At 34.1% G+C, this 15,515-nt stretch overlaps 1 protein-coding gene across 6 annotated transcripts in view; it reads right to left on the bottom strand.

Annotated features, from left to right (window-relative positions):
- Nucleotides 1-211: 211 nt before the first annotated feature.
- The window catches only part of efna3a (ephrin-A3a), a 195,945-nt gene continuing 180,641 nt past the window's right edge, over nt 212-15,515 (bottom strand). For 2 of the 6 annotated variants that reach the window (XR_015516472.1, XR_015516474.1), the window contains 3 exons: nt 12,873-12,938; nt 1,897-3,825; nt 212-1,758 (listed from right to left, as the gene is read on the bottom strand). Coding sequence is in view for 2 of the 6 variants with exons in the window: in XM_087295402.1 (XP_087151528.1) it covers nt 3,707-3,825; nt 12,873-12,938 (185 nt within the window). In the remaining 4 variants the exon portion in view is untranslated. Of the gene's footprint in view, nt 3,826-12,872; nt 12,939-15,515 lie in introns of all 6 variants that reach the window. The other 4 variants (XR_015516473.1, XR_015516475.1, XM_087295402.1 and 1 more) reach the window with 2 other exon arrangements.

The raw sequence follows: 15,515 nt of genomic DNA, 5'->3' as shown, positions 1-15,515 counted from the left end.
GAGGCAATCTAAATATCTCTTAAATAGTAAAAGTGGATTTACAAGCAGTGTACCATGACTAAACGAGTGGTCACAAACAGGCCTGGAAACAAAAACTCATAAACATGTTTGTTCTCAAAACGCAAGCGCAAACCCAAACTCATTTACATTAATGCCATGCAGATGATGATTCAGAAATGGTCTAGAAATCAGTAAAAAATAACAAGTAGACTGTTAAAATAAGAATGGTTTATTAAGTTTCAATCTGGTAATTGTCATTCATGATTCGTTTACATGTTTTGTAATCGTTCTAAGGTAAACACGATTGGTACTGTTGTTTCCAACAATGATAAATGCCTTCGTTCTCGCCCGCTCCGTTCTCACCAGCCGAAACTCTCACGCAAGCTTTGAGTATTTAAAACCTACAAATGTGTATCTAAATGCATATGAAAACGCGCACACTCCCGTTCCGTTCCCAGTAAAGTGCACACTCATAAGACACATACGCAGACACGTTTACATTGACATTCACTCTTGACATTGTCTGCGGCGATCGGAGGAATGCTTTTATTCATTAAAACTCATTCCCTTACTGCACTGAAGCTATGCCCACTCAAAAGCCCCTCCCCCATGAATCCCCCCAGCCCCGCCCACCAATACGAACTACAACAATCTCACACTGTCCTATAATAATGAGACCTACTCAACCGAGAGCAATGAATGAGATTTTGTAACTATGAAATGTGATTCAATTTGCTGGCACATAAACAAAGAACATGAAACGAACAGAAACAAAATTATAATTTGGCATTAGCAAAGACAAGGGAAGATCCCTCAAGAAAGCAGACAAAACTCACAAAGTTTCAAAAAAAGGATCAAATGATCAATAAATAACTCAATAAATTAAGTATATAAAGTAACATACTCAAAGAGCAGTTAAATATGTATCGTACGGTAAAAACTAAGTCTGCATCGCAAAGTCTTCGATATAAAACAGCGAACTGCAGTTTACAAGTCGAGCGCTCTTACAAAAAATGCTAATCGGTGGCACCGGCCAATCCAGCGCCTCTTCGAGATGACACGGTACAGTACATACTATAAGAAATTAAAGTATCTATCCATCTACAGCTCGTTCAGTCGTGCGCTGCTATGATGATCAAACATCTCAGGTCGCACAATGTACAAAAGTGATGGTCTCTGACCTATAACGTGCCTCTAGTTTCTAAGTTCAGCAAAAGAACAAAGAAACTACATAGTAAAAAAATCCGTAAATTTACGTTACGTAAAACAATGGTAGTTAATTTACAGAAATTTACCGTAAAATAATTTACATTAAATTGCAGTAATTAACCAGAAAATAAAATAATTTTATTTTTTTTTCTGTAATGTAACGTCTGTTATTATACAGTAAATTTCTGTAATGTAACGTCTGTTATTATACAGTAAATTTCTGTAATGTAACGTCTGTTATTCTACAGTAAATTTCTGTAATATAACTTTCATTATTCTACAGTAAATTTCTGTAATTTAACATCTGTTATTCTACAGTAAATTTCTGTAATAAAAAGTTCATTATCCTACAGTAAATTTCTGTAATGTAACGTCTGTTATTCTACAGTAAATTTCTGTAATATAACTTTCATTATTCTACAGTAAATTTCTGTAATGTAATGTCTGATATTTTACAGTAAATTTCTGTAATAAAAAGTTCATTATTCTACAGTAAATTTCTGTAATGTAACGTCTGTTTTTATACAGTAAATTTCTGTAATGTAACGTCTGTTATTCTACAGTAAATTTCTGTAATATACCTTTCATTATTCTACAGTAAATTTCTGTAATTTAACATTCATTATTCTACAGTAAATTTCTGTAATTTAACGTCTCTTATTTAACAGTAAATTTCTGTAATTTAACGTTAATTATTCTACAGTAAATTTCTGTAATTTAATGTTTGTTATTCTGCAGTAAATTTATGTAATTTAACGTCTGTGATTTTACAGTAAATTTCTGTAATTTAACGTCCATTATTCTACAGTAAATTTCTGTAATTTAATGTTTGTTATTCTACAGTAAATTTCTGTAATTTAACGTCTGTGATTTTACAGTAAATTTCTGTAATTTAACGTTCATTATTCTTTAGTAAATTTCTGTAATTTAATGTTTGTTATTCTACAGTAAATTTCTGTAATTTAACGTCTGTGATTTTACAGTAAAATTCTGTAATTTAACGTTCATTATTCTACAGTAAATTTCTGTAATTTAATGTTTGTTATTCTTTGATAAATTTCTGTAATTTAACAGTCAGTACTTTACTTTTTCTTTTTTGACAGCTGGGCTGCTGGAAAAAAAACATAAAATAATGGAAATTAAATGACAGAAATTTACCATAAAATAAAAGACGTTAAATTGCAGAAATTTACCAGAAATTTTAAGTAAATGTCTGTTATATAACCTCTGTTATTCTACAGTAAATTTGTGTAATTTAAAGTCCATTTTTCTACCATAAATTTCTGGAATTTAACATCTGCTATTCTACAGTAAATAACTGTAATTTAACGTCCGTTATTCTACAGTTTTGTAATCTAAAGTCTGTTATTTTGCCGTCAATTTCTGTAATTTAAAGTCTGTTATTCTACAGAAAATTTCTGTAATATAACATCCGTTATTCTACAGTTCTGTAATCTAATGTCCGTTATTTTACTGTCAATTTCTGTAATTTAACATCTGTTATTCTACAGTATATTTCTGTAATTTAAAGTCTGTTATTCTACAGTAAATTTCTGTAATTTAACATCCGTTATTCTACAGTAAGTTTCTGTAATTTAACGTCCATTATTCTACAGTAAATTTCTGTAATTTAACATCCGTTATTCTACAGTAAATTTCTGTAATTTAACGTCCATTATTCTACAGTAAATTTCTGTATTTTAACATCTGTTATTCAACAGTAAATTACTGTAATTTAACGTCCGTTATTCTATTCTAAATTTCTGTAATTTAACGGCCGTTATTTTATTTCACCCCAGGTGCCTGAAAAAAAAACGTAAAATTACGGATTTTTTTTACAGTTTAGATGTTTTTTTCCCCACTCCAGCCTGGCAACTAGCAGAAACTGCTGCTGAGCCTTTTTGCCATCGATTCATAAGCCTGACACCTGAACTTAGTGACTGGCGAATGAGTTTTATTGATCTCCGCTGCAGCGCTGTCAATTACCAACACATATTGCAGTCACAAAGGTATGGATTGTGACAGAAAGTTAAGACAGGATCAAAGGTCTCCAGAGCTCCTTGAGTCTCTCAGCTGAAATCCAACGGACCACTGTGATGTTCGTCATCTCCATTGGAGCGCACGTCAATCTCAAAATGCCTCAGTCTGGTTCATTAGAGATGAGAACGGTGCAGCTCGAGGTAGAGAGACCTCACTGTCTAACCACATTGGTTTTTTCCTCTGTTGAAATGTTCGAGTATGTTTGAGAAGAGTGGACGTTCCACCACAAAGGCAAATTCTGAAATCGACGCTCCTTATTCCTAAGGTCCAAAATTGTGGAGACAAAGGCCACTATTTGGGTGCGGTAGATCTACGTTTAGCTCCCGTGTTCAGGGCTCGACTAGGGGTGAATGGATTCTGATTGGGTAATCCCTCCGCACAGGTTGAAGGAAAGGCGATGTTTTGTTTTGTTTTTCGGAGCGCTCGGGTTTGCTCAGATAGGACAGAAAGATGATTGCTAGGACACGAGGAGAGCAGCGAGGAGGAGCGTCGCCACAGTGATTAACAGTCGGTCTCCGGACGGACTGCTGCCGCTTACACTCTTCTCCAGTTTGGGGATCTCAGGGTTAAACTCGTCTGAGACAAGAGGAAGAAAAAAAGCAAAGAAAGAAAGAAAGAGAGAAAGAAAGAAAGAAAGAAAGAAAGAATTAGTGTTCACACTGTAAACAAATACAAAACATCAAGACAACCAATACTTTAAGATTTTTTATTATTTTAATAAGTTATTTAGGTTTTAATTCAATTTTTTTTAAAAGTTATTCAAAGTTTAACTTGATAATTTTCCTCGTTTTGGAAGGGTAAGGGTAGGGGTGTCCTAATTCTCTTTAGCTTGAAGGTGTAGTGCTAAGAGGAAGGGCTAGACAGCCCCTGAAACTGAGATTTTACAGAACCACACTTGAAACCAATGGGTAAGTAAATTTCCCAGAATACATTAGCTACAACTATAGCATGGCTGAACACGGAAGTCAGGAGATGCACAAATTAGTATTTTGTCATTATTATGATATTTTACAACAAACAAGCATGTTTCAATATGTTCATAACCACGTTCTTGTTTTATTATTATGCTTAAAAAAACGCTAAAATAAAAAAAATAAATTAAAAATAAAAACTATCTACAATCCATAATAATAATAACTCCTGTCCCATTGAAACTCGAATAACCTGTCAGAAAAGTCTAGTGGCTAGGAATGACCTATTACAGTGTCTGCTATAATGTTAGTGTTGTTTTTGTGTGTTTACATAGATAAATATGGCCACTGTGTAAATACATAGTACAGTTACAACCTTATTGTCACATTATATCGCTATGATAACATGAAATCGTTGCCTTCAGTGATTTCCGGTAGATAAATACCGCAACTGGAATAACTGCAGCTATCTCCGTCAACAATCTCATATAAGGCAAGAGATTGCAAGGACTTGTGCAGGTGTTGTAGTAGTGTTTAATTTCTTAGAGGTAAATTTTGAAGCCCTTCCCCTTCAGACTCTGTTTCAAGGGTCAAGGGGAAGAGGAAGGGGTAGGTGTACAAAAATAGAATTGGGATTGGGCTTTAGTCAGTTTGATTGATGTAAGTTGAGATGGCTAGAAAAGTTCATTTGATTCAACAAAATAAAAATGAAGGCAATATAAATTTTGTATAATGCATCTATATACTTTCATATATATTTTTAAATAGTTTTTGTTTCCTGTAATACTATGCAGCCACCATATAAGCAAAACATAAATCCCTACAGCAAAGATATTTTTATGTTACAAAAATTATGTTTCAAATAAAGGCTCCTGATTTGTACTTTCCCTTCATCAAAAAATCTTGAAAAAAAAATCAACATTGATATGATTTTTTTTTCCCAAACTTATCAAAAAACGCAGGCCAATACTGCAAAGACATTGACTGTGAGCTGAGCAGTTCATGATAACTTATTTTACAGTACATGTTGCTTCAGACGGCAGCAAGGTGATGCAGTGGGTAGCACAATCGCCTCACAGCAAGAAGGTTACTGGTTGAGCCCCGGCTGAGTGAGTTGGCATTTTTGTGTATGTTCTCCTCATGTTCGTGTGGGTTTCCTCGGGGTGCCCCGAAAACAGTCCAAAAACAAGTGGCATAGGTGAATTGGGTAAGCTAAATTGCCCGTACAGTAGTTTATATGTGTGAATGAGTGTGTATGGATGTTTCCCAGCAATGGGTTGCAGCTGGAAGGGCATCCGCTGCATAAAACATATGCTGGATAAGTTGTCGGTTCATTCCGCTGTGGCGACCCCAGATTAATAAAGGGAAAAAGCCGAAAAGAAAGTGAATGAATGCATGTTGCTTCAGATTCTAGTTTTACGGATGCTACATTTTCTTCAAAGTCATCGCCCAACTGACAAGCATGAGAAACTATTTGTTTAATCTTATTAACCAAAGGGGAAAAAAGTTAGACGCTGAAGTTAGAAATTGACATAGATGGTAAATTCTCACCTACTCGGTCTCAGCGAATGGCATATGGGAGCAGGGGAAATAATGATTTCTCTTTGAGTAACATCGTTACCTACGGCAAATGCAACGGCTTCCCCACAGCCTTCACCAAATATAAGGAAGATAAAACTCATCCATTCATTTTCGGTATTATTACTGGCCCCAAAGCCCGATATAACATTGTACAAGAGTTATTGATGATGAAAATAATCACTTAGAAAAGAGAGAGAAAAGGCTGCAGAGAAAATGAGAGATAGTGAGAGAGAAATCTTATCTATTAAAGCAGGAGATATGATTGTAGAGGGAAGACTGCGGGAAAGAGGTCTGACAGAAATAAACAAAGAATTTCTGACATTTCTTATCAGCTGAAGCATTCTGTATGTTGATAAAGGACACTCGGACAGCTATAGGTTAAATATGCTGCTGTGATGGCAGACGTGAATGGATAGAGACACGGCTCTGTAGATACACGGATGTCAACACATCAGGAAAATGTCTAGAATCTGTTATTGTTAAAAATCTACTTCTGTTGTTCTGTGTGTGACAAAGTAGGATGTGCTCCTGTATCGCCATCTTTTGTTTGGCCTGGATAAAACACGGCTGTCAAACAAAATTTAGCCTTACAATACATCCTTGCTGGTTTTGCCTGAGGACCCAGACATCATGTGACGATTTAACACTGTACCGGTATTGTTTAGTGTGTAAGAGTAAAGAGAGAAATGTTCTGTATAAAAAATAAAAAGATATATAAAAAAAAGATCCAAGCTGTGTGAAATATTTAAAAAAATAAACAATAAAAAATGACTTTTGAGACATTTAAGAGAATTGGAAAAAAAATGAATGAAACAAATTATTATAAATACAGTGCTCAGCATATATAAGTAAACACCCCTCACAAATCTCTCTTTTAAATTCATATTATTAATAGGAAGCTCTAAAATATTATATTTGTGCAGATACATTATATTAGTCAGTACTAAAGTCAAATCTGGAGCTTATCTGACAAAATAACTAATGATAACAGTATAAAAAAGAAGACCCAAATTTATGTTATAGAAAAATATTAAATACAAATTAAAAAAAGGAAAAATCAGGAGATCAAAATATTTTTAAAAAGTTGAAATTTTGTAGGTTGTAACTTTTTTGCAGTATTTAGCTTGAATTTAATTGTATTATCTATATAATTTCTAAATAAGCTTGGTGACTAAAATATTATTTTAAGAAATATATCTGTTTAATAAATCTGTTTAGTTTAAATGCACCAAAAATACACTGAATATATTTACTCAGAAATGGATAAAAATAATAATTTTCATAATGGGTTGTACTCAACTATGCTGTTGATTGTTCTTAATTATCTTAAAAAAACACCAGCTATTCTTAAATAACTGGTTTGTAAATAATGCAATACTTAATTTAGTAATAGTATTTATGAAAAGTATGAAAATGCCTAACAAGAATTAGACAAGAATAAAGCACTTGTAGCTGTATTTAAAAACTGCTTACCAATGTCTATTAATCTAGAGTTAATGCTTAATGATGTGTTCATATCAGATGCGGATGAAGCGTCAAGCACCAGTGATTTACATGTTAAGTCAATGCAAAGGCGCGAATAGACATTCTGCAGTGCGATATGTGCGAATGGCGCAGCGTGAATGACACAAATTGCGCGAATGGCTCGGTGCGAATTGAGCGTTTTGCACATTTGACATTGCTCAAGTTTGAAAATCTGAACTTTAGCGGACATTTGTGCCACGTTAACCAATCAGGAGCTTGCTCTTGTGAGGGCGTGATTTTGACATGTCCAGGGGGAAAATCCTCCAGCACACACCAATAACAGTTTATTAAACTGGGCTCGGCTCATTCAGAAGCACCGCTGAATGGTTCTATCAATCAAGTATAGTTTCTGGAGGAGTTTATAAGCTCACAGAGCAGGGTGCACCTCTGAAAGGATGTAGTGCACTCAGACATGGCTCCGAATGAATCAACACTTTTTTTCAGCCTTCATAAAGCACATAAACAAAGTTATTTTCTCAATAAAATCCATCTTAGCCATTTTGACGCGCGAATGAAGCAGGTAAACTCAAATGTTCACGTTTCTATTTACAATCCGCATCTGGTTTGAACACAGCATAACAGATAATGAATGAACTATTTGCTAATGCTAAATAAATGACTCATAGTGTGTAGTTATTATAAAGTGTTGCCATTTTTTTTCAAATAATTGAAAAGTGCTGTATGAAAGTTTGACACCCAGTGGTTGAACTAGGTTTTGCACAGCTGGTTTAATACACACACAAGGGCAGGTTGCCAGATTGACGACACCAACAGCAATGTGCCTGTTGAGCCTAAATGCTGATTTAAGCTGATTTAAACCGTATTCTAAATATAATCAAAAGCACACAATATATTTATATTTTATAATTTATAAATGTATAAAAAATTATATTTTAGAAACAGCTTCTATTTCCCGCAGCTGAACAACAGAAAACTGGCAATGATCACCTCAGGTACACCTCATGTGCTGTGTGAGTGTGAATGTCATTTTACATGACATTTATTGCCATACTACCGCAAGCAGCAGCAGACAGTTCACCTCAGATCTTGACAATAAAATAAACAACTTGATATGGAACTTTAGAACTGTGACTCATTGGAAGACAACATATATCAGTGATTCAGCATCTGCGTTTAATAGTGTTAAAGTCGTTTAATATGTATTAATTAGATTATAAATGTTACCATTTTGTTGGAGTGCAGTAAGTGCACTATTCTGTGCTTCTGAATGGCTGAATTTAAATTTCGGTTGTGTTTCGTCTAGTGCAAACAGCCAAATTGTTTATCACTGCATATGTCTTTGTGAAGCGTGTTGTTAAGAATTATAGGTTAACAAAATAACCTGCACACCAAATGTTAAACTCAAATGTGGAACTCTGAATCTGCCTCTCATTTCGGAGTCAGCTACTGTCCACCAGAGGTCGCATTTCAGTTAAGGACACACACTTTGAGAGTCTTCCTGACTGGATTAATGAAATACGTTGTTTTTCACCATGGCAACCCGTGTTGCTGAAATATAAATGGCTAAACTGACAATGAGCCGGTTAAAGAGACCAAAAAAAAAAAGACAGGCGTTCAGACAGGTAACGCACATTTTCATAGCAGATTATATGACTCCAGCATTGTTTTTCAGATAAACAAGATGTTCACTTAGCATGTTTCTCAAATATCAGCAAATTAGGGATGCTCAAAATAATCGATTAACCGTTAACCGAAAGGGTGCGTTTGTAACCGATTAATGCTATCAGTTAAACGATTAAAAATATTATTTTATATATTTTTAGTTTGGCTGCATAAGGGGCCGACTAAATGCGCCTTTGCGTTAAGAGGGGGATCTTTTGCACGCGGCTCATCCCAGAGCAGCACGTTTTGTTGTCAAGACAACTAGAGAGAACTTTTAAAGAGCATGGTTTCCGCTACATTCATTCTTCCTTGGCGGGGACTAAAATGCATCCCTCCACGGCTACATTACCCATTCAAAACATTCAGTCATTGTTGTTGTTTTAAATAGCGGATTATAATCGTACCAAAATGTATTTAAAGGTAAGTGGATTATAACAGCGCAAACTTTTCTGTAACCGTATAGTGCTGTGCTGTTTCTATCCGTTTAATCCCTTGGCGTTACGTGCTGACTGACTGACTGACTGACAGGTGCGCGATGCGTGAGGCCAGCAAACATGCAGAAGCTTTCAGTTAAGATGATGACAAATTCTTATACTTTATTTATAGATAAAGGTATATGACTGCATATAATCACTCTATCTTGCTGGAGTTTTTAGCCGTTTCGCTTTAATTGAAGACGCATTAAATAAAGGCATATTAAATAAAGGCATATTTTCCATGGAGCGAGCGATTTGAGGAAGTCAGCTATTTTAATTTGACGGAAGAAAAAACATATGATTGGAAAAAACAGCCTATGCCGGTTATTAAAAAGAATCAGTCATTATTTTCATTTTGTTATAAAAACTTATTATTTAAGTGTAAATAATTTAGGGCAGTCCTATTTTTTTTTTATTCATTTTATTTAGTTTATTCTGTTCTTCTGTGCTAAACACTGCAGGTGCGTGAAAATGCTCTGTTGTATTGTTCTGTTATTTATATGCTAGCATATAAAAATAAATCAGTATTTTAAAATGCAATATTTAATGTGTCAGACACAAAATAGACATGTCAATTTGTTTAATATAAAATTAATAGTAATCTGACCAGTTAACCGTTAATAACCGATTAATGAGTGACGATTGTCGGTTAGCAAAATTAACCGAAATGAGCATCCCTACAGCAAACATGTTATGGTATATGTAAGCTTTAGAAGAGTCAAAAGAGTCTGGTATAAACTTTGCCTCACTGTAATTACCATTCTCCTTTCGCAGTGAACACCCAGTCTATTAAATCTCCAAGATCTCTAAAGCTGTGTTAAACTTTGGTAATCTTTTCAGAAAAGTGACTATGCCTTGCTATTTTTTGGACATCTGTAACTATATCTCATCATATCTGTTTCAGTGAGGAGAATAATCCCTGACTGGAACCCGTTCGTTGCTGAGACTGAAGCAGAATGAATGTCTGAATGCAGCGTCAGCACAAATGATGACATTATGGAGCCGTTGACAGAAACAAAGTAAAACTTAGCCTTATTTCCCAAGACTGCTGCACACAAGGTTTTTTTTCTTCTCCACATAATGGGGTGGTTGACCTGTCAGCAATGTGTTTTTATAAGATATGGTTTGGAAACGCTAACGAGATGTTGACAGCTTTAGAAGTAGAAGGTTCTGGATGAAAACAGAGGGGAACATTTGGTTCATGCCGTGTGCTGTATGTGTGTCATAAATGAATATAAGAATCAGTTTAATGGTGCAATCACACACACACACGGACGCACACACACACACAGATGTCCTACTGCTAGAGTGCTTTTAGATGCCTGCGGCGGTGTAAAGTGCCAGCTATTTGTTGCATTATGTGTTTTAGCAAGGGCACGGGGGCGTTGAGCCAAGCTTTGCATCCTGCAGTGTGTCCCCATGATGCTTTCTGTGATCCTGATGTGAACTTGAGTTTCTGGGTATTTTGCTGGACATACATTTCAGATGTATTCGTAATGCGCTTCACACGTTTAAAGGCAGATTTCTCAGAATATAAACACTTTTTGGTGTGAGAATCAATAAATGCATTTATTTTTTTGTTGTTGTTGGTCAATTGCTGACCACTGCAATAAACAAACAAACATATAAATAACAGGAAATCCTGATGAACATAAATGATTTCTCATTTAAAACATATACATATATACATAATAGCCATGCAATGTTCTGCAAATACAGCCTCTTTACTCTTGTGTATTACTCCGCCCACATAGTGATAGCAGATCAATAGACTCACTACAGTTTGACAAATATTGCAGCTGTTGGACAACATAATGTAAATCTGAGGATTTTTTAGGGAAGTATGTAGTTGTTTAGAGTGCTACTTTGCAGTTTATTTATAAGGACAGTGTCGATTTCACATATTTATATATTCTGAGATCAGCAGCCATCAGCCTGTCATACTGAGCTGACCAAAGACGGTTGCAAGATGCCACAAGATGGCAACACAAGATGGCAACAGAGACAGCATATTAAGTCCTAAGTTTCTTTTCGTATTTCAAACTACAGCTGATCAAATCATTACAGAACAGTTAAGTGATACTGTAAGTCGATCTCTCTCTTTTGTATTTTGTAGTGCTGTATTTATACCATAGTAATCTGCTAGTGTTTGCTTTGCTTTGGCTTTTCCGTGGTTAATTATTGTTAGCTCCCGATTGCAACAGATAAATAATGGAAAATATCTGTAGACTGATGGCATTTCATGCCATTCAGCCTTATAATCTTAAAATGTGATCAAAATCGCCTGTTTTGTCATACTTTTAGACATTACGCTATAGAATGTAAATGAATGGCGGAAGAAAGTAGCTCCTCATTTTCCTTATTTTATATATATGTATAGCTGTAAATTATGATACTATTTACAAATACATGAAATATCACAACAGATCTATCAAAACATTTTTACGCATTAAAAAAAATCTACATTTTTTAGTCGAATCAACTTAACTTTTCTAGTTATTGCAACTTACATCAATTTAACTGACTAGAAACATAAAGTTAAACTTTGGGTAACACTTCAGTTTAGGTAAAAATCTACACCACTACTGGTTTATTGTCTGCCTTGTATTAAGATATTGGTAACACTTTAATTTTATGGTCCATTTGAGTATTAGTAGACTGTCTGCTTAATATCTGTTAAGTTATTAGCTGTTCATTAGCACTTGTATGATCTTTTTTTACATCTTTAATCCTACCCAACAACCAAACCCCACAATTACTTTATTTACTATTAATAAGCAGCTAATTAGTAGTTCATTGAGCTAAAATGGTTTGTTAAGAGCGTGAATTGTACAATAAAATCAGGTGTAACTAAAAATTGTTGAAACCTGATAAACTAATTGAAACATGTTACTGTAACACACAAATATTTGTTGCCATGTCATATCATGTTTACAGTGCTCTTTTATCATTAATATCTATTTACTTGTGTATTTATTATTATTATTATTTTATTATAATTATTGTAATTTTTCTCATTAATATTTATTTTTCAGTAACCCACCCTAAAAAGTAACAACTGAAATTAAGCATATTACAATTTTGTAGCATATACTAGCATATCAAATACAGACAAACAAACAACAAATAAATAAATAATAAACAAAACAAAAATAAAAAAATAAAAATATATATAATATTATATATATAAGTCTACTGGGTCTCTAAAGTGGTGTCAAACATCAGAAATCTTTTCAGATTCCAGGCACTCATAATGATTTTCTCATTCCTACTGCCAGATTTCTCAGAATAAAAATGTTCTTTGAGTGAGGGCAAGAGAGAATCAATAAATGCTTCCATTTGCTTGTTATTGGTTAATCACCGGACGTTAACGAATCATCCGGGCTTTTAGGAGGAATTTCAGATAATAGGAAATAGTAATATTTCTGAGAGCAGCTAAACAAAAATTGCATTGTGTTCAGGATTCACATGTATATGTGCGTGTGTGTGTGTGTGTGTACGCACTCACCGATGTCATGCAGTTTGGGTCTGACAGTGTAGTCAGGTGGACTCGAGTCGTCATCTGAATTCGAGACTGAACACAAGAAAACACATGATCTCAGTGCATGCAGTGGTTGCAAAACTGTTCAGGCATTAAAGGAGCTGATTTAAAAACATGTCATGCATTTATATAGACAATGTGTGAAGTGCTTGTAATGTAACTTGAAAAATGAGGCCTTCCATCACTTCTGAGCTTGTCCGTGAAAGCCTGTAGGCTGATTTTTATGTGAAGGACTTACAGTATAATAAATAAAAAAGCATGTGACGGTCTATGCCACACGAAACATGTGCTTACACAAAGATCAAGATAAAAGAAAAAGAGAACTGTTTTGTGTTTTTATTTCAATGCGTCATGCAATGAAAAGGGATTAAAAGGTCCATCCAAAATTGAACATTTACTCACTATTTACTCACTTTGAGTGATTCCAAAACACAAAGCTGAAAATCTGTAACCTGTGTTGGGTGTAATGCATTACGAGTAATGCGAGTTACGTAATATTATTACTTTTCTAAGTAATGAGCAAAGTCAGAGTTAATTTTAAAAAATAAGTAATAATATTTGAGTTACTTTAAAAAAATGTAAAGCAAGTTATTTTTTAGTTTAAATTATTAGCTTAAAAAAGCTGAATTAAAATGAATCATGCAGTCAATTAGAGAATGTGTTTATTATTTTGAACAAAAAGGCATTGTTTCAATGGACAGTGATTTTACTTGACAAATATTACAACAGTAGCAAAGACATTGCTTTAAACTTTCAATAATTTCCAAATACAGTACAACATGTATAGTTCTGTGGTAAGAAGTTCTCAGATAACATAATGCTAAAGTATTATTTTTTGATGTGTTTTTACAGGTTAATGAAGGTGTAGGTTATACAGTGTGCTTTTAATTGCAGAACTCCTTTATTAAAAAGAAAGAAAGAAAGAAAGAAAGAAAGAAAGAAAGAAAGAAAGAAAGAAAGAAAGAAAGAAAGAAAGAAAGAAAGAAAGAAAGAAAGAAAGAAAGAAAGAAAGAAAGAAAGAAAAAAAAAGAAAGAAAAAAAAAACAAGTTCTGAAAGAGATCAAATCTCAGACAGGTAATAAAAAGTAATTAAAAAGTAACATAACACATTACTTACCATAAAAAGCAACCAAGTAATGCAGCTAGTTACTTTTTTGAGAGAGTAACTCAATATTGTAACATGTGACTTAAAAAGTAACTTTCCCCAACACTAGTGGTGTAACGGATCACAAATCTGCAGTTCAGATCACTCTGCGGTTTTGAGTCATGGATCGGACCATTTTTCGAATCAGCAAAAAAGGGAGGGGACAAATGTCATTTGCTTTCCATTTATGCAAAAATATTACTGTAAAAACATTGCTTTTCACAAACAGAACTTAGAACCTGTAATTTTAATAAAAATAAAAATCCAAGAAAGAACCAGCTGAAAAAAACAGTCTTTAATAGAAGAAGCTTAAAAAGGTTTAAGGTAAATGATGAGAGAATTGTAATTTTGGGCTAAAAACCTACCCCTTTAAGCCAGCTCTATACAGTATTTTAAATAGTTTTAAAAATCAAAATATCAAAAGATTATTGTTACTAGGGATGCTTCGATCGATTGGCCGAAGATCGTTATCGGTCGATAATAACATTTAATGACTTGATTGTTTTTTTATTTCTTATGCATTAAATATGCGCTTCATTTTTTTCTTGATTGAGACATGTTGAATTATTCTTTCATCATTTGCAATTTTTCCAAATTGTATTGATTGTAATTTTTCTTATATTACTATATATAATTATAAGCTTTATAATTATAAGCTTGAAGCATTAGACTCGGTATTCGCTATTGGCTGATCACCAAGACAAGGAATCTGTACTCGGTATCGGCTGCAAACATCCTGATCAGAGCATCCCAAATAATTACCTCACCTGTCGACATGATGCTAGTAAACAGGAGTATTATTAACTGCTCTTTTCTCACTGCTGTCGTTTTATCATATCTTTATTTTGTTATCAAGAGCAAAGCGCACAGCACATACTTACATATTCATCAAAACGATATTAATATAATATGCGAATGTATTTTCATCTTCTTTCAATATTAATCAAATAATAAATGAACTGTGAAAGGCATTGTGTGTAAATTTATGGCCACTGAATCATGTACAGTCTCTTATACAATACTCATACAGTTCATTTAAGGGTCAATCGCATAAAAGCGCTGATGGAAGAGGAAAGTGTTGATATCAGCTCATGTCCATAATGAACAACACAATCAACCGATCTTTATCCTGGTAATGGGCATTCATGTGGCATTGCAAATAAATTCTCTTTCTACTTTTATGCTCTCTCTGGTCTCTGCCTTGATCCTGCTTTAGCAAATATCACAGCATGTCAAGTGCCAGATCAGTTAAGACCAGAGTGAGAATTACAGGGGGAGTTTAACCCTCACTAATTAACACTTGATCCCCCCTGAAGGACATCAAAAACAAAATGTGCGTGTGTGTGTGTGTGTGTGTGCATATGTGTGTGTGTGCTGTTTAGGAAGGGTCTCTGGAAAATAGTTTGCACTAATCTAATCTTTATTAATACTACTACTACTACTACTACTACTACTACTAATAATAA

The sequence above is a fragment of the Danio rerio genome, chromosome 19, assembly GCF_052040795.2.
Source record: "Danio rerio strain M-AB ecotype USA chromosome 19, GRCz13ab, whole genome shotgun sequence".
NCBI classification, from domain to species: Eukaryota; Metazoa; Chordata; class Actinopteri; order Cypriniformes; family Danionidae; genus Danio; species Danio rerio.
This window is presented reverse-complemented; position numbering and strand designations above follow the sequence as displayed.